Genomic DNA, 20,614 nt, shown 5'->3' with positions numbered 1-20,614 from the left:
GTGGGACAGAAAGCTGCAGTTAATATTCTTGAAATTCCCCACTGGGAGGTTTATATCACACGACCAATGAATGATCATGCGATTGTTGTGCTGCTTCATTTCCTGCTCTCCACTTTGTCACTTTGTTCTTCTCTGCTCTTTGGTTGATACTCCGAATATGTTCAATAACAGAAAGTATGTCATTGTAGCGTAGGACTATTGCTCTGGCTGCGGGTTTAGTTTATTACATGTCTTGCCTCCTGAGACCTGCCCCCCCCCCCCCCCCCCCGTCTTAGTGCAATGCAACAGAATGTGTTTGTGGTTCTGCTTCATGTGTCCATCATAATTGCTGACTATTTATCTGTGTACTTTTAATGTTGGGTCTAATGAAGTACAAAGAAAATGTCCTTATCCAACATTTATTTTTTTATTATTTTCGATTATGTTTTTATTGTGTTTTTCAGCTTTAACATACACCACAAATTCACGAATTATATCAAAATTTCTTATCAAACATTTTTTTACGTTAAAGGACTACCTGATGTGAAGAAAATACTCAAGCCGATTAATTGGTTATCAAACACAGTAGATACACTAATTTGAGAGACTTAAGAGAGTTAAAAATAACTTCCTGTAAATCCAAAACACAATTTCAGGTCTTTGTTTTGATGTTACGTGACCCTCCTTCTCTGTATCTGTTTCCCGTACAGAGGGCAGCTCAGAGTGGCAGCCGGCTGCTCTCTCTGTGTTTTCTATTTTTTGTCCTCTTTTTCTGCAGCTGCTGCCTGTCACTCTCTCTCTTAAGGCTTTGGCAGAAGGTCGGTGGGTAAAAGGACGTCACACTTCTCAGCAGCAGTCAGCCATGAAGCTTCAGCCTGCAGCTCTGGGCCCCTTGTTCCTGCTCACTCTGCTCTCGTCTGGTGAGTCACTGCTGGGTTTTATAAAAGTTAACCCTCAGATTTCACTTGTGTTGCAAAGTTACTATAACTTGGTCCAAACTATTGAGTAATCACATGTAAGGTGACATGTTTTAAAACGCAGCTCTGTTATTTTAATGATCATAGTAATGAATACTACACTATATTCCATATTTTCAGCTTAAAGCTGCAACAAGCGGAAGAGAGAGAGCATGGCAGTTTATTCGTACAATTATGACGTTGTGCAAGAGTTTGTTTCAAATTTTCTTTCTAATATGACAAACATTAGTGTAAAAAATATATATTTATAAGGTGTTTTATTTTACAACGTATAATAGTCGGACAAGACCAGTAGTTTGATGTGAGCCTGTGATTTAAGAGCCTTTGACTGACTAAGTATTTTACAACTTTTCAACAACCAAACAATTATTTCTCAAAACAGCATCTGATGAATAAATCATAAAACAATAGGTTGTTAGCTGCAGTGCTGCATCAGTGTAATATTTCTCAAAATAAGATGAATAAACATGAAAGTCATAAGATTAAAGTGGTTTTGCTGCAGCTTTAGCATCTCAGTGGCTGACCCTTACTGGGCTGTTTTCTTAAAGAAATTATTGATGTAATAAAACAAACCAATATGGCAGCGAGATAAACCAGAAGTATTTGGTTATTGACATGAGGAAAATGTCTGTACCTTTGTGAGTGGATGCCAGTTGGTGTCACAGCAGCAGTGGTAGTCCTCACAGCAGCTGTCATCATAACCTGAAACATGACCGGTATTCACACATTCACATACCATGTTTGTTTCCGTGTGTGTGTGTGTGTGTGTGTGTGTGTGTGTGTGTGTGTGTGTGTGTGTGTGTGTGTGTGTGTGTGTGTGTGTGTGTGTGTGTGTGTGTGTGTGTGTGTGTGTGTGTGTGTGTGTGTGTGTGTGTGTGTGTGTGTGTGTGTGTGTGTGTGTGTGTGTGTGTGTGTGTGTGTGTGTGTGTGTGTGTGTGTGTGTGTGTGATATTCTTTATTTACAGTTTATTTATATCACTTTGGTATCAACAAACATTTGATTTAGGCGTGAAAAGCTGGACACTTTTTCTCGTGTTTGGAACTTCTATAAATCTGTAAATGTTTTCTGCGGGTCTGTGAGGGTTTTTGTGGATTCGTACTGATCCCCCCTGAAGGGACATGGACGGGAAACAGTAGGTTGATCAAGAACAAATTTTGGGAGATCCAAAGGTTTTCATTCTAGTGAATTTCTACTTTTAGTTACAGGCACCAAAAGGCTTCAGTATTGTTACAAGTATATTCGCAGGATTTACCTTCCTGGGCCAATTACTCGTCAGAGAAACAAAACTGACATATTTTTTTCAACCACAGTTAGGTAGACAGCAAGCTACAACCTGATTTTGATCAGTACAAGCCATCCTCCGAGCTGGCAGCTTACATTTGCCTGATCTTTGTACATGAGGCACAGATGCATGCGCTCTTTCATTGCAGATATTCCTCCCTGCTTGTGAATTAGAAATTGAAATTGAGTTCTCAGATCTTACAAAATATTTATGCATTTTTTAAGGACTCTCAGCATCTTGCAAAGGTTTCTCAGGATTTCTCCTAAGTTTCTTGGGATCTAATAACATTTTATCAGAACTTGCATAGGTTTCTCAGAATCTTTACAAAAATTCTTGGTCTGGCAAAAGTTTCTTGCGACCCTGTAAACGTTTCTTGGGCGAGTTCCTCAAGATCTCAAAAAGTGTTTCAGAATCTGGGGATCATGCAAAAGTTTCTGGAGATGTTTTTTCTTATAACACTGGTGTTTGGAAAATGTGTTTCTTGATTTAATTGAGAGCTTCTGAATGTTAACATGTTTTTGTGTGTTTCAGGGTGCTGGGGCAGAAACGAGGAGGAGCGTCTGATCAACCACCTGTTTAAAGAGAGAGGATACAACAAAGAGCTGCGTCCTGCCGAGAAGCAGCAGGACGCCGTTGATGTTTATCTCGCACTTACACTCTCTAACCTCATCTCTCTGGTACATAATAATGAATTCAAGCTAACAATATCTTTAAATGTATCTGTAAAACAATTCTATCAAATACAATACAGCCAATAAAAAAACAAGTCTGTTTCATAAATACTTGGAAGAGATCAATTCTAGAATCAGGAACAAGTTAATTCTTCTAACTTGCTTGTTTCTTAGAAAGAGGTTGACGAGACGCTGCTGACTAACGTATGGATCGATCATGTAAGTCAAGATTCTCTCCACTGATAGTTTCTTCCTGAATACTTGTTTTTTCACTAACTATAAATGTGTGTGGGGATAGACGTGGTACGACTACCGGCTGTCGTGGAATGTGTCAGAGTTTGATGGCATCGCGACGCTTCGTCTCCCGCCCAGCATGATGTGGCTGCCAGAGATCGTGCTGGAAAACAAGTGAGATTTAGTTTCCCTTTCATACATTAACATTTTAACGAGAGATGCACCGATACATCAGCTGAGTGTCCTTATCGGCCGTTCCTCACTCTTTCAACAGATATCGCACCTATGGCCAAACAATTTGACGTTCTTCAAGCAAAAGTATTTTGTGTAAAAAAATCAAAAGAGCTGAATGATCGCCCCGTTTATACTTTATATTATTCATATTAAAATTTTGAATGAGCTTTTAAGTTTCCAAAAAAGGTTTTCTTGGGATGTGTTAGCACTGAAAATGTCATCTTACTTAGTTTGTGATTTAAAACAACCTAAAGAAGCTCTTGAAGCAGATAATTTTTTTTTAATGAAAGAAGGTGAAATTAGTGGGTATTTTGTAAATTTGTACAGTTGAATTTGTGAGCCCGGCTTACACTGTACGATAAAAAGTAGTGGTGAAATCAAACTGGTTATGCGCCGTTAATGATTCAGTCGTACAAACTACAGATTTATGTGCTCACACTGTGCAAACGGATTGACTCTTCAGAACAACTTAAAAAAAACATTGCCCAGATTGTTGCACTATGTCAATGTATTAGATTGGGCTTCTCCTGCAATATGATCACTGTAAATCTGACCTGCCTTTTCTCTCTCTGCCAGTAACGATGCCCAGTTTGAGGTAGCCTACTACAGTAACGTTCTGGTGTATCCTGACGGTCTCTGCTACTGGTTACCTCCCGCCATCTTCCGCTCTTCCTGCTCCATCAATGTCAACTACTTCCCCTTCGACTGGCAGAACTGCACACTCAAATTTGTGTAAGGCACTTCAACCATAACACATCCTGTGCTGTCCTGTGTGGCTTCACGTAAAGGCTAGAACATTTTAAGTTTACATGTTTTCTTTGTGCAAATGCAGTATGTCAAATAACAATCTGTTCTCGGTCAAAAAATTTAACTTGAACTAAATATCTACTTCATGCTGTCACGGAAGCCTATCAGTGCTCAGCTGAAATCTGCATCATGAGGTTATTTCGGCAAACCTCTGGTTCATACTGCTGAAGTGAGTCAGAGTGAAGCCTCTGTGTAACTTACTATTGACAGTTAAACTGAGAGATATCCTGGAGGGTTGGATTTTGCTTCACTTTGACCTGACTTTTGCATTTGGCCTCCATTCCACATGTTGCTTTGCAGCTCTCTGACCTACAATGCCAAAGAAATCAGGATGCTTCTGAAGGAGGAGCAGGGGGAAGATGAGAACACATTCACAGTGGAGTGGATCATCATTGACCCTGAGGGCTTTACCGGTAAGTGTTACTGTCTCATATGTACCTGCCAGTGCTCCAGCTTTATGCAAATAAGAATATCAGCTTGACCCACAAAGTATTTAATGTTAGTTAAAAAATGAATTACATGGAGATGGTATAAACCTGAGTCCACCAGCCTCAACGAATGGATGGAAATAGTAACAGGAATATATGAAATGAAAAAGATGGCTTTCTCTCTAGTGTCCACACGTAGGCGGGTATTTTTTTGAAAGCGACGTTTTCGTACTCACGCGAACTGCGTTTTAGGTCTCTGAAACGGCACATTTTGGAAAAGTCCCAGCAGGGTGAAGATTTTCAGAAACTCTGTTCAGGGTATTGATATGTCGACAAGGGGCTTGTAACGTCACAGGATTCTCCTCTGTGTGTAATGATTGTGCGATGCTGTCACTTTTGTTTACATGAGTTTAATGGGATGGCAGACGTGTGCTAGTGCTGGTGTTAAAGTTGCTGACCTTTTACATGCTTACACATTCATACACATTTGCTATCCCACTATGTTGACGATCACAGACGCCTGAATGGACAACTGTGTAAATTAGGTTTTTATTCTCACTGTCCAGGTATACATAGACGTTTCATGAAAATTTGCCGAAAATGTCATGGGAATTTACCGGATAAAGTGGTGCATGAACCCTGTCATTTATCACTTTTCTAACCTCATTAAACTTTCCTTCTGTGTTCTTTAATATTCTGTTGATGTCAGAGAACGGCGAGTGGGAGATCATCCACCGTCCAGCCAAGAGAAACACCTACAAGCACATTCCCATGGAGAGCAACAAGCACCAGGACATCACCTTCTACCTGGTCATCAAACGCAAACCTCTCTTCTACATCGTCAACATCATCATCCCCTGTGTGCTCATTTCCTTCCTGGCCTCGCTCGTCTACTACCTCCCCGCTGACAGTCAGTGCACATAGTCCCCCGTCTTTATTATTTTAACTGCAGGGCACTTCAGTATGAGCTTTTAAAAATGAATTTCATGACTTAGACTCACACAGTTCTCACATTTAGGTTGCCCCTGGGAGTGTGTTGAATGAGATTCCTAAAAGGTTTCGTTTACAACCCCATTTCCTAAAAGTTGTAAAATGTCAAAAACAGAATATGATGATTTGAAAACTGTGAAACCCCGTACTCAATTGAAAAAAGAACAAAGACAACATATCAGAATATGAAAATGAGAAATGTCCTTTTAAATTTGATGCTCACAAACTCTGGAGAGTTTTTCTCAGGACGGACATTTCTGGATCTAGTTTATAAACGGTTTCCTTATTGCATGGCAGAGTTTCAGAACTATGTTCATAGGCAATAATTTGACAGTGTTTCTTAGCCTTGGATTGATGTCCACCATAAATCATGTCTGTTTTTCATACAGGGCCAACACATATTGGTTTTTGTCCTTTTCCCCTACATACAGAGATTTCTTAAGATTCTCTGAATTTTCTGTTGATATGTATCATGTTCTGTAAACAATGAAATCCTCGAGTTCTTTGCAATTTTATGTCAAAAACATTATTAACAAAGTGTTAATTGCACTATTTGCCAGATTCAGTCTCTCTGGGATACTCTTTTCATACCCAATCATGTTACTAACCTGTTGCCACTTTAACTGTGAGATATTCAATCTGGAGTTTTTCATGCATTGTGAAACTTTTCCCGTCTTTCGTTCGCACAGTCCCAACTTTTTTGAAAAGTGTGTCGGAATCATTAAAATTGGGTATGTTATTTTCCAAAAACAATGCCATTTCTCTGTTTCAACATTCAACATGTTTTAGTGCTATTTGTGTCCCATAACTCAAATCAGTTGTGGGATTGAATGTTTTGCAAATCACCACTTTCTGTTTTTATTGACATTTTACAAATTGTTGACATTAAGGAAATGGGGTTGTAGATTTTCAAAAATGAAAACAACAATAACAATTTAAGTACCAACTGAAAAAAGACTCAGAAACACCTCCACAAGATCAACCTCAGTGTCTTCATATAAACCACGACACATGTTGTGTGTGTGTGTCCTCAGGTGGCGAGAAGATGACTCTGTCCATCTCGGTGCTGCTGGCTCAGTCTGTCTTCCTGCTGCTGATCTCTCAAAGGCTGCCGGAGACTTCCATGTCTGTTCCCCTGATTGTCAAGTACGTTACACATGTACACACTCGTAAAATGTTGTTGTGGGGGATTTAGGGGGGTGACATTTTTACTCTGGTTATTGAAAAAGTTACTTATCATCAAAAAAAGAAATACACATTTAAGCATCAAATAAAAAACAAGTGAACAATAAATGTGTCCTCCACAAAGTAAAAAGCTCTCTCAAATTTTTAAACAGAATTTATTAAAAATGCGTGTGTTTGTCTGTATCTGTGTGTGTTTGTGCGTTTGCCCGGCTCTGTGTGTGTACATGGGTGTGTGTACGTGTGTGTGTGTCTGTGTGTGTCTTAGATACTTGATGTTCATCATGGTGTTGGTGACAGTGGTGGTGTTGAACTGTGTGGTCGTCCTTAACCTGCACTTCAGGACACCAAGCACTCATGTCATGTCTGAGTGGACCAAACAGGTAACAAACAAACACACATTCATAATAACACACAATAAACACAACTGGACACACACACAGATACTCATGCAAACACAGTCCGCTCATTTTAAACCAAACTTGGGAAACAATCATGACTTCAGACATGCAGACATTATTTCTTCTGTCTGTCCAGTTCTTCCTCGAACGACTGCCCCGCATCCTGCGTATGTCCCGCCCCACTGAGGCGGAGCCATACTGGGATTCAGCGTTGCCACGGCGATCCAGCTCAGTGGGTTACATCGCCTCTGCGGAGGAGTATTACAGCGTCAAGTCCCGCAGCGATCTGATGTTTGAGAGACAGTCGGTGAGACACGGACTGATGACTCGAACCACACACGCATCAAGTACGTCAATTAACAATGAATCAACCGTGTTCAAAGTGGTGATAACTTTATGAACTTCTGAATGCTGACAAGAGTGCAGGAGAATATTACAACTGTTTAAAACTAGCTTTTCTGTCATTAAATAACCTTAATTCTTGTTTTTTCAATGCTTATGTTTTCTTTATTGTTGATGTTTGTTTTCATCATTGAGACTATTTTCCTCAATGAATTAACTATCCAACTACATTGTATTAATGTGTAATCTATGCACAAGAAACTAATAATCTTGTCCCGCTTGCTACTACATGCAAGTGAGCTCATTTTGTCATTGCCTCAAGACAGAGACTATCAACGATTCATTAGTGAATTCCTGCTCTGTGTCCTGTGTGTTTTTGTGTAGTTGTGAAGCCACAGGATGATGGAGGCGTGACAGATCAGCTGTATGGAGAGATCAAGCCGGCTGTAGATGGAGCAAACTACATCATCAAACACATGCGCAATAAGAACGACTACAACGAGGTGAGAGGGAGGGAAAGACAGGATGATGACCCATAGAGAGGAGTAGATTAGAATAGAGTTACTGTTATCCATCTGAAAGGAAAAATGCTGTTTGTAACGCTAGCTGACAAAGTAATTGCAAACTCGCCAATTTGTGCCTTTTATCTGGAACTCTGTTTCAGACCGCTTCTTATCGGTGCTTTTGTTGGTAGGTTACAAGATTTAACCTCCACTTCCTTCTGTAATGACTGTTTTAGTTTTATCTGCTAGATATGTGCTTTTATTGAAGATAACATGAAAACAATGTAAAGGAATCGAGTCCTGGCAGTACAATAAATTGTATCTTCGAATAGACGAGTCAGATTAGTTCCTCCTCCACAATTGCTGTTGACAAAGCTGATATCCTGTCCCTTTCTTATTTTGACTGGTCAGTGAGGGAGTAGTGACATTTATGATGCTGTTTTCAACTGAGAGCAATGTGGTTCAAAACCAACCTCGACCCACATCAGTCGCCTGCTGTCCTCGCTCTGATGTTGGAATTTGTTGCTGTTGCACACTGTTGGCACCAGGGGGAGCTAAAGGAAAGGCACTCAGGAGAACCAATAAATTACCAACCACATTCCTTTGATTTTCAGTCAAAACTTTACAAAGAGAAAGTCCACAGGCTGTTAGAGGAGACAGCAACGACAGAAAGACAAGGCCTCAGTTTTTATGAAACAACACAATATGCTGTGTTTACGCAGCAGGGAGTCCAAGTGAGCAGGTGTCCACATAAAATTGATAATGAATATAAATCAAATATAGAAATTGAGTTTTTTGTCTTTGCAGGAGAAAGATAACTGGAGTGGTATTGCTCGTACTGTGGACCGTCTCTGTTTATTCCTGGTTACCCCGGTGATGACCATTGGTACCATCATCATCTTCCTCATGGGCATCTGCAACCACCCTCCACACCTGCCCTTCAAAGGAGACCCACACAACTACAGAGAGGAGAACCCACGCCTGCTGTAACACACACACACACACACATCACAAAGCTATGTGTTAATATCAGTGTTTGAATCCACAGCTTTATTTCTTCTTAGTTGTTTTCGTTTGTCCCAGGGCTGTGCATTTTTTCTAACTTAATTTGAAGTGAAAAACTAAATCAGTATATTGTTTCCATGATTTTATTCATGTAGATTGAATAAAAATAAAAACACAGCAGACATCTTGATTTTATTTTCGTATCTATTGTCTGGTTTTGGTTGTTGGAATATGGATATCAATTTAATGACATAAAGACACAACAAACTAATAAAAACCCTGTTGGTTGTTGGGATTTGCATTTAGCACCAATGGTATGATCTTAATCATAACATTCAAGCAGAACAAGAGAAAAAAAATCCAAATTAATTTATGCAGTAAAAATAATACAGAAACAAACACACAGCATCGTCAACTTTAAGTTACAAAAAAACAAAACCATTCATAAATAAGACAAAAGTAGTCGTTCGAGCACCTCAGAATTTGTTCTGAAGCTGCAGCAGGTGTTACAGATTAATTATGGCTTATTTTTGATGAATGCAGTGAACAAACCTGGCAGCCTGCTTATCGGAACATTTAACTTCCGTTACTTTAGCCAACATTAAATCTTTTTTTCTTCTTAACTGTTGTGAAATTCTCTGAAATGAATGCTGATGCTTCTGTAAAGCCCACAAAAAGATTTGTAAAAATATTTTGAATGCCTGACACTGCTGCCTCGGGTAGGTGTCATACGATGAACATGAGCTTTAACCTTTATCCAGATGCAAATTGACATTTTGTGATTGAAATGTGGTATTGAAATGTGGATATTCATTTTCTTATACACAGTTTAAAAAAACCTCTGCACACCTGAATGTGTAACAGGTGTATTGAAAAAGATAAATCTTACAGAAAATGAGAAAAGCTCCCACACTATCTCTCTCTCTCTCTATCTATATATATATATATATCTATATATATAGATATATATATATACACACGTACAGTATATATTTATACATATTTACCACCAAAGAAGCTGCCTCAATTTAGAATCACCCAATCAGTGAACCATCTAATCTAGCTAATCTACTGTCAAGTACATTGTTTTTCTTTAATCTATGGCCCGATGTCCATCTAGAATTTAAATCCTGATGGTTTTTCAGTAGATTATCAACCAAGAAGCAATTAATTCATCATGGTTTGTATGCTTGCCTGTTTTAAAAAACAAAAACAAAGCTGTATTAAATGTCACAAAGTTTTAGCTTTCCATCCTGAGCGTCAGAAGAAAACAGTGAATTACAAACTCTACAACAGATTGATGTGCGTTCAAATACATGCATTCCCTCTGCAATCTCTCACAGAGATGCATACTCTGTGTGTGTGTGTGTGTGCGTGTGTGTGTGAGGTCAGACAACAATTCAACAATTGATTCTCCAAACTCCAACACAAGTAAAAGTTGTTTTTTCAGAGTGCTCCAGCGTTAAAAATAAGTGCATCAAGTATTATTTCATCCTTTAATCCCATGTGGAGAGGTTCATCTTCATTTGTATGAGCCGTAATTTAATTCCCTCTCCATTTCTACATTCATTTCTCTATGGACTATTTGTCGACACTCATTTAATACATTCTTCATGAAGAACTGTACAGAGTGACCGATGTCTTCATATGCACAGATCAATAGGAATCGTTTTTATCCAGCATTCCCTCACTGGTCTGCAAACATTACAAAACTTAGGGCTCAAACAAAACATAACCAAAATGTCATGTTTTTGTCTTGAGAATTTATCATCAGAATGCAGATTCAAATAGGGAGGACGGATATGCCAGGCAGCAAGTTGGTAGAGTGTGTGGCTCATGTATTGATGCTGTGCCTTCACCACAGTAGGCTTTGGTTTGGGTCCAGCTCTTGGCCTTTCAGTGCACGTCATCAACACTCTAACTTCTATAATTCCTGTCACTTTATGTCCGTCTCCTTTCAGTTGTTGGCCTGTCGATTTTCCATTCTTAGCCTAAAAAAAGAAGAGGAAGGATTCATTAATCCCATTAGATCGGAACAAAAACATATACACAGTATTAAAATTATACAAAACTTGCATCACAAATCCTCACCAATAGATGAATTCATGCCCTGAACTTAGTGCTTAATATCATAATAATAGACTAGATGTGACAAATGTAACTCAATGAAAACTGTATTCTGCTTTGACGTATCAGTCAAGTACAGTGCTATATAATTAAGAACAGGTAATACAGGGATGTCTATGGCCTAGCGGTTATGTTGTGCCCTATAGTCCTCCAAGCGGGTGGTCTGGGTCTGACCTGTGACTCCTTAACTGCATGTTATTACCAACTCTCTCTCTCTCCCCCTAATTTCCTATCCTATCCACTGTCCTGTCAAATAAAGGCAGAAACGCCCAAAAGTAAATCTTAAATAGAAAGAAGAAAAGGAACGTGTCCAGTAATATAACAATACATACATAACTGTCCTGTATCCTTGTCCGTTTCTGAAGAAAAACCATAAAAGGAAGATGATTGCTGCCAAAAACAAACAGGCTCCAATCACTGAACCTGCAATTGCCGCAATATTAACAGAGGTGTCTGAAACAGAAAAAGAGTCATGCAATCAAACTTTATTTAGATGTAACTATCAAGAGTGTGATTACAACTAGAATACCTCTGAAGGATTTTTATGGGTTCTGAAATGCTGCACATTTCTGTAAAACATCTAACACTACATGAGAGGAGCCAGTGTAGTGGTCTGAGTGTCCTGATGCCAGGTTAGTTCCCAATGTTCAGCAAAATCTTTCAAAGCCCTTAGAGTTGAAATAATTAGCGGTGCTTGTCTCTTGTTAAGTTATACCTAACAATGCAGAAAAAGGACGGACTATTCCCCACAAACCTCTCTGACTTTGTTTTGTCTTACCTTTTAAAACCTTAAGAAAGGTGTTTGTTACAAAAGTCTCCTTAGCTGTGTTCACTTCACACGTGTATATCCCCTCCTGATCTGAAGTTAAGTCTTTCAAAATGAGGCTGCCTGACGTAGAAACACTCTTCAAGTACACCCTCCACTCCGCTGGGACTGTGTAGGAGTCCTTGGCCGTTGTTCGGTTCAGGATGACCTCACTGTGGTTGAATCTCCAGGTAAAGTCTGTTGGGGAGGTGTTTGTGATGTTCTGATTGCAGGAAATCGTGGTTTCAGTGTTGAAAATGTTGATAAAAGCTGAACAGACAAGAAAAATACGAAATAAATTTAAAAAATGTTTTAGCCCCCTGTAGTTACAGATTTAAAACATTCTGAATTATAATGAGTCAGTCTTTGAGGATCATGTTACTTTGTTATAAGCAACATTTAAGCCAGCCTGAGGCATGCAGTTCCACACTGACTGCAGGTTGGTTTAAAGTTACCTGGTTTAGACAAAGTTGCTCTCCTCTTGTTTCTGCCAGTGCTGATGGTGCAGCTGTAGTCCAGATTGGAGACATTTAGAGCTGTCAGAGAGCTATTGATGCTGTAGAGCTTCTCTTTCTGATGGACAGTCGGTGTGTCTGCTACAGTCAGATTGGTTGGAGGACTGGAGGACCAGGTGAGCTCAGGCTGAGGGTAGATCCCCTCTGAGCTGCAGGTGATCCTGTTTCCCACCTGCTGAATATTGACTTTACGTGGCGGAGCTGCAAAAGACAGGTTATTGAAGTGGGAGACCAGGGCCCAGATGTTCAGAAGGTTTTTTACTATCCAGGATCAGGAAATTATGAGTTCCCTTTACATATTGAAATCTAGTAGATCAAAGGCTAATAATAATAAATGAATGTAAATAAATTAACATCAGGTAATCCAATCTTGGATTTTATTCAGATAAAATATCCATTTTGTGGTGTTCAAAGCTTTTGAGTTGGATTAGGATAACTTTGAGTGAAAAACTGGACGTTCAAAAAGTTTCATCCAGATAAAAATGATGATCCAATCCAGTTTTTCATCTACTTCATCCAGGTACAGACTTTCTGGATTACAGGAGTTTTAGGGGAGACTAAACACTACACACTATTTTTCTCATGTTGGATTAATGTTTCGTCTCTGTGAATAATAGGCGAAAACAGAGTCTATATTTGTTAAGTGTCCTGAAATAACTTTAGTTATAAAGAACAATTGATTCATTCATTCATCAACTTAGTTTTTGTGTTGTTGTGTGTTTCTCCTACCGTCCACTTTTAGGTCCATTGTTGACTGTTTTGCTGGGCTATCTGGTATGCTAACATAGCACTCATATCGGCCCTCGTCCTGAACTGTAACCCCTGTCAGACAGAGTGAGGCCTCTTTTTCAGAGCTCAACGACGTCCTGCCACTGAAGCGTTGGGCTTTATTCTTGGGATGGTCTTGGTTATTGTAGTAGTGGAGGAGAATTTCTTTTGTTGTTGTCTCTTTCCAGGAGATGACTACATCTTCTCCAGTTGGGAATGTGCACGGTAAGGTGCAGTTCTCTTCAATACCACAAAACACTGTTTTTACATCTGCAGCACCTGAAGAAGAAACATGAGACATAAGTCTGAGAAAATAACGGCGACTACATTCAAGTGACAAACAGAAAACTTCAAGACAACAGCATATATAAAAACAGTCGCACAAAAAAAAAGTCAATAACGTCTGTAAAAGGGTGTATATACTGTAGTATTGTAAGAGCACTTCCTTTCGAACCATTCTTCATCCTTTATGGCAAATGTAGTTCCTGATTATGTTTAATTTCACCTTTTATTTTGTGGGTAACAAGGACAATCATTTCAAAAATCCATTTCGCCAAATTTACAAATGTATGAATCATCTTTCAGCCTGTCAGATTGATCTCTTAAACCCCTTTAGGAGGTATTTTTTTCAAGGTTAGAAGATGTGGTTTTCCTTATATGAACAGTTTTAATAACCTGAATCGTGGCTCTTCCAGGTGTGCAGAATATAGACTCAGAAAAATCAGGATTGCATGTAGTGACGTGTTTAAAATGGGTTAAAAAAATCATTGAAGAAACTTAAAAGTCAGTCTGAGAAGTGACCTTGTAGTTCAAATTTACAGTTTTGTTTTTGTTAACTTCAGTGCAAGGAATATATAAGGAATTTAAGGAATTTAAAACATGAAACATTTGCCAGCTGTGGCTTGTAAAGCAGGCTCGGCCAGAAGTGTTTTTCTCTGGTTACACCCTGTTTCATTGACTCACACCAATCTGACAAGATGGCATGCATTTTTCTCTAAACGTAACAAAGTAATTGTAAACTTTGGATTGATGTCATCTTTGTGTGTGGTACTGTGGGTGCATTTGTGTGTGTGAGTGAGTGCTAGAATGTCACCAGATGTGTTTTGTATGGTTTCAGGCCACTTATGACACACTTTTCTTCCTTTGTATCTGAGTCCTAATAACAACGTTTTTGGAATCCAGGATTTGTTCTGCTGTCATACACTTTCTTCTCCATAATGTGTTGAATCACCGCACAGAACAAACAACCTTATGTTAGCAGCTCCAGATTTTTAATAAAGGTGGCAGTCACTTGACATTTCCCCCCAGAAGAAGACAGCTTTGTTGCTCATATTAGTTCAAATATATCACAGATGTGTGTTAAAGTTGAACTTCACAGAAAAGATTAGAGTCCATCTTGTTTTAACAAATGTTTCATACTCTTGCTTAAAACTGCTAGGAATGAATTAGGCCAGTCTTCATAAACTTTGGCATAGCTCTGTTCAGCCAAACATTGCATGAAAACCAACAGAACTTAATTCAAACGTTCCTGTATACAAAGTTCAATCTCTGGTTTATGTTTACACTGAAATAACAAAGCCTCACTCACCTCCTTTTGCAAATCCTTTTAGATAAAAAAGAACATAAAAAAACATGACACGTTTTATCCCACTCATCTTCTTTGATACGTCGTACTCTTCTTTCCGCACCGCTAATATTTACAGTCTATGTGTAGCCTACGGGAGAGAGGTCATTGCATCAGAAAGAGAGACTCCCACATGAGGCGGCTGACTTCCCTTAGATTTGTAAATTAGCCTACTCTCAGGGAGGAAAGGATCACACAATGCCTGGAAACAGGAAATGTTTGGAATACTTGGTGTGACTTTGGGTGGTATCAAGCAGATATTCTCATGACCTGGCTGTTCACTTGCTCCTCCCAGTGGGAGAATATCCATCCAACAGCAAAAGCCTATTCTGTATTCTGAGTCTGTGTTAAAAGCTACTTTAAACCTCACAGGTGATGATTCCGGTGAAGAACACAGTAGCTTTTAGATAAATCTGGTGCGCCCATCTCTTTGTTTATTGCAAACATTTAATGTAAGTGCACATTGTCCTTTTAAATAAACAAACTAAACTAAGTAGCACAGAGGCCTCGCATTGACAGCTTCCGCTCAGATCAGTCGAATGAAGCGCAAACCATAGTTTGCAGTGCATCAATACCTCTGGAAAGTCGGATTGGCATAGAGAGGGGGTGCTCCTGGGATGCTTGGAGTCACTTACCAGCCCTCTGGAGGCGTCATAGGCTCATGGAGGAAACGTTAAGGAAGGAGGATGCCTCTTTGAAAACTCCTCTGTGTCAACCTGTCAGTGTCATCAAGTCTACTGCGCTGGCTTAGATTGAAGGGAAATGTAGGAACACAAGACCTAATTTTGAAAATGTCCTAGAAATGTGGGAACATAGGGCTGTGGGAACATAGGGCCTAATTTTGAGAAAAAATGTAGAAATGTGGGAACATAGGGCCTCATTTTCAGTGAAAAACAAATTCTTAGAAATGTAGGAACATTGGGCTGTGGGACCATAGGGGCTGACCCCATTAATAGTGATTTGAAGTCAATCGGAGCCTGGTGAAAGTAGTAAGTATGTTATTATGCCTACCAAGTTTGTGGTTAGGTTTCAACGTTTCACCTTAAATTATGAAGAGTTTTCTTGTGCTGAACCTGTTCAAAGGTTAAGGCTATTGCTAGCACACAGGAATTCAGCTCAACCATTGATGTTGGTCAAACTTGGCCTAAAGTCGTCTGAAGAGGTACGCAAGAAAGTGTTTTAAAATATCAATGAGTCACTTAACTTAAAGCTTAGATAGGAGCTTTTGGAATGGAAAAACAATGGTGTGATTATAATTAAAGGAAGCAGACCGTGATGAACAAAGAAAATGTTATTTTTAATGTATATGCTGGTCTGGGATGTGTTTATCTGCTGGGAGCAAACCAGTTGGATCAGGTGTAGGTTAACTTTGGCGAGTAACATTAGAAATGTAGGTAAATCTGATGTGATAAAACTGTCAGCACAATTTATTAGTGTTGTCTTGAGTAATTATTTTGACAGATTCCAATTTCAGACTTTGAGATCATACCGTTCACTTTGAACATTAACATCGTCACTGCTTTACAGGAGGTAAAATATATATATTTTTTAAAAAGCAAAAAACCTGGAGTTCTTTTAACAAAAAAAAAAAACACACTGCCTCAAAAATAGAACATGAAAATAAATATTTAAATGTTGTGTTATTACCAATATTTACAGTCTATGGTTATTACCAAAGGGTTAGTACTGCATAGCTGTATTTATTTACTGTCGGACAGGATTAATCCAGCATTTACAAACAAAGCACCTACTGTTGACAGGAACCAATAGGAAGTAGTAGACTTCTTTAATTAAGCTGAAAATGGGCGGCTCTGGTTTTCAGTAATTCTGTCTTGGTGATGTTCTCCAAGTAGTAGGCCTATAGCTCCTCAGCCAATCCTGTGCCAATGGAGTGACCTCACTGTGAGTACATGCCGCTGACGTGTGACTGACTACAAACAGTTTCGACAAACACAGAGTGATCTTTTTACAGTCAACCAAAGCTAAAGTAAAAATAAAAAAACATTAATGAAATACGGAAAACCTGATTCCTGGCCAGATATGAATGTCCATTATCCCTCTGTCTTATATAGACTACAGAGCCATGTTTAGGAGTTGTTAAGTGTAAGACACAAATTTCTCCAGCAGGTGTCACCTTTGGGTTCAGTTCATGACTATCCAACAGGTGTTTTGATAATCCCATCCAAAGACTGACAGAAAGGCATTTCTGTTTATAGACCAGTCCCTTGTGCTAAAAATACCTTTCCCGTAAATCCAAGTAGGAATTTCAAGTTCAGGACTCAGGAGGCAGCTCCACCTTAAGGATATGTATATGAAAGTGAAACAGGTGGATATATTAGAAACAACCATGTCTTTACTGAAAAGGGTTGATACCAGGTTATGGAAAGAACAAATATGAGCTTAATTCTATAGTTTTAAACATTTTATTTTATCAAATAAATATATGTAGAAGGAGTAGATTTGAACCTTCCTGCACAGGTTAAGGTGCACTTCTACTTTATTTATTTTTACGCTGGCTCTGCACGTTTCACAAATACACAATGTTTTCAAACCCCTTGTTAAAAAAAATCACTTCATCATCTTTATCAAACATAAAAAAATGACTACCAACACAGATTTAAATAAATATGCTTTCATAAAATAAAACTCATGAACACAGTTTTTCATAAAAACATTTGTCTCTTTGTCATCCCTTCAAGTAATTGCATGAAAACTATTCTCCATCATCAAACATATCTTCCTGCTCACTTTCATGCAACAATTCAAACCAGATTTAGCTTTCACGTTGTTGTTTAATCAGTATTGTGCACTGAGTGAGACTGAAAAGCTCTAGCAATGCTATTTTCACAAAAGAGTTTATGAGATAAGATGCAGGAAGGATTTCTTCTTTGTATTCCTCACGTTCCTGTTGTCCACACTTCCTTGCTGCTGAGGTGGAGGTCGGAGCAGGCCGTGCATGAATGAGGACGGCGGTGGTTGAGGGACAACACAGTCCGATGGTGGTGGCTGGGCATCAGGGAAATATAGAAATGAAACCAAGAAACCAGTTGCATCTTGCAACCAACTTTAATCCAGCAGAGATCTTTAAGACCAAGTGTCTGTCCCCAGACCAACAGCAACACTTGACATATTTGCTGTTAGACATGTACCTACTCATGTGGGAACTTTTTGTTCATCTAATCCCAGCACATTCATACATCCCGATGTTAAATCCTTCGTTTGGGATCCTTTTAGCAACTGTTCATTTGATACCACTTACTCTAATAAATATTTGCGTACATTCATCAACTGTGGTCTTGTTCTTCATCATGGCTGACTGTTGTTGTTCCACGGTCTAGAAATGTATTAGTTTTTCGTTCACCATTTTACCTGCAAACAAAATTGAACAGAATCAAGTTCTGAAGAACATCGAGCTCAAACAACCAGCATGTATTCTTTTTCATCATAAATGACTTCTGTAGAAAACATTAACTATCAAAGAAAGCATGACAACATTTATTTTCAGGGATTTGTTCTTGCTTATATCCTCACTTCACTGACTTATCTTGTTTTTTAAGCCATAAAGTTAACTTACTTTAATGGGATTTCAGCTTCTGGTTCTCTGTTGTTTTCACCACCTTCACTTTTCTGAGTTCACAAGACATCAGCATTAGTACAAACAACAGGTACTTAATTTTTAGTAGAAGAGGTAGTTGTAGTAGTGTTATTTACCTTTTTAAACCACTTATATATGACGAAGATGCAAATGGCTAATACAACCATTACAAGGACTATAACCCCAACTGTAATTCCTGCAACAGTAGGAGTGCCTGAAAAAGAAAAGAGATTCAGTTCATTCATCTTTCTCTCGCTCAAAGCTATGCCATCAGGGGCATTTTGAGATTCAGTGTCTTCTTTAAGGACACTTGAATGTGTGGACTGCAGGAGCTGTAATATAACCAAGTAACCAGATATTCAGATGAACTGTTCTTTTGTAGAGGTGCTACTTACTTTGACTTTCTTCTATCCTCAACGCTGTGCTCCTTTCATGAGTCTCTTCAGCAGTACTAAGTTCACATGTGTATATTCCCTCCTGAAGTGATGTTAAGTCTTGTAACACGAGGCTTCCTGACTCAGACACATCCTTCACGTGCTTCCTCCACTCCTCTGAAACTTTAAAGGGGACTTCGGCGGAGGTCTGGATCAGGATGTTTTGACTGTGGTTGAATGTCCAAATGAGGCTTTTAAAGTGAGTGTTTGAAGAAATGCAGGGGATTGTGCTTTTAGTGTCTGAAATATTGATGGAAGCTGAAAGACAAAACACAAGAATTACACACAATGACAAAGTTTATTTGTAAGGATTTTGTTGATGTCAATGTGAACTCTTCATATGAGCTGTTTAAGGCAGCCTGAAGGACCCCATGCAGTGACCAGAAGTTTTCTTTGAAACACGTACCTGGTTTAAACAAAGTTGCTCTCCTCTTGTTTCTGCCAGCGCTGATGGTGCAGCTGTAGTCCAGATCAATCACACCGACTTGAACTATCAGAGAGCTATTGATGCTGTAGAGCTTCTCTTTCTGATGGACAGTTGGTGTGTCTGCTACAGTCAGATTGGTTGGAGGACTGGAGGACCAGGTGAGCTCAGGCTGAGGGTAGATCTCCTCTGAGCTGCAGGTGATTCTGTTTCCTACCTGCTGAATTCCAACTTTACTGGGTGGAGCTGTGAAAAAAATAAACATTTTGGAACATGTATTTAAAATTGTGATGTGGGAGACCTGGTGATGACTCATTCAGGTCTCTTTGGGAGCTTTTTAGACTTACATTGAATTGATTAAGATTCTGTTCTTCTGCTACTCATTTTTTATTCCATTTTTGAAAACTATTGAAAGTTTGAATTTTTATGTCTTAGACAAAAGCAATCTGTCAATTTTCTTGTTCTGTCTTTACCAGAAAACTAAGTTAATATAAGTTAAGAGTTAATATAATGTCAAGGGAAAGAGAACATTCATTTATAACTGAATGAAAGTAGCAACATTTACAACAGGACTTTGTTCTCCCATCATGCCAAATAAAACAATCATGTGCTAATCATACTTTTTACTGCCTTCCATCCGGCAGTATTTCCATAATATTACATTCCATTACACAAATATAAATAACAAAAGATTTAAGCTTTGTTTGTGCAAATGCTTGTTCTTCCATGCACAGTCAATTTTGTCAATTCTTTTTTTTTAGTTTGAATTGTAGTTTTACAGTATTCAACAAGTGAGGAAACACAGATATTAAAAAAACTATTTCCTCACTGAAAGCTGTTGATTATTTTCAGTTCTTTTCTAACTATCACTGTTAATTTCCCACAAGCTCAGAGACCACATTTACTGGACAAGCGTCCTTATCACCCAGATGATCTTCAACACAGCCTTCCATTAAAATGGTATCAGTTTCCTGTAGCTGGGAGTAGAAGGTTATTCACTAATGTTTGTTTTATCTTACAGAGCTCTACAGATTGTGGCATGGAGAAAATAAGGTTTCACTAAATCCATGTTGTGTATTTAGCATTTACTCTGTGATAGAACTCAATACATTTATGATGTAAAATACTTTCTTTATAGCGGTCCTGTTAGTCTCTTTGTTACTTATGTTGCCGCTCCAAAAAAACAAACAGGTTCGTAGAAAAATGTCAAAACAGATTAACAAACTAGTCTACTCAACTTCACTGTGTAACAGGCCAGGTGATGGTTATCTTAAACTTGGAAGTTT

At 38.7% G+C, this 20,614-nt stretch overlaps 1 protein-coding gene across 1 annotated transcript; it reads left to right on the top strand.

Moving 5' to 3' along the window:
- The first annotated feature begins 748 nt into the window (after positions 1-748).
- On the top strand, positions 749-9,231 carry chrnd (cholinergic receptor, nicotinic, delta (muscle)). Its single transcript, XM_020658066.3, has 12 exons — positions 749-899; positions 2,771-2,916; positions 3,085-3,129; positions 3,209-3,318; positions 3,955-4,110; positions 4,486-4,598; positions 5,323-5,523; positions 6,638-6,749; positions 7,054-7,168; positions 7,323-7,533; positions 7,913-8,031; positions 8,839-9,231. The coding sequence occupies exons 1-12, from the start codon at positions 842-844 to the stop codon at positions 9,019-9,021; spliced, it is 1,569 nt and encodes a 522-aa protein (XP_020513722.2). The 5' UTR covers positions 749-841; the 3' UTR covers positions 9,022-9,231.
- Positions 9,232-20,614: the final 11,383 nt, after the last annotated feature.

This window comes from Labrus bergylta, chromosome 20 (genome assembly GCF_963930695.1).
Source record: "Labrus bergylta chromosome 20, fLabBer1.1, whole genome shotgun sequence".
In the NCBI taxonomy this organism is placed as follows: Eukaryota; Metazoa; Chordata; class Actinopteri; order Labriformes; family Labridae; genus Labrus; species Labrus bergylta.
This window is presented reverse-complemented; position numbering and strand designations above follow the sequence as displayed.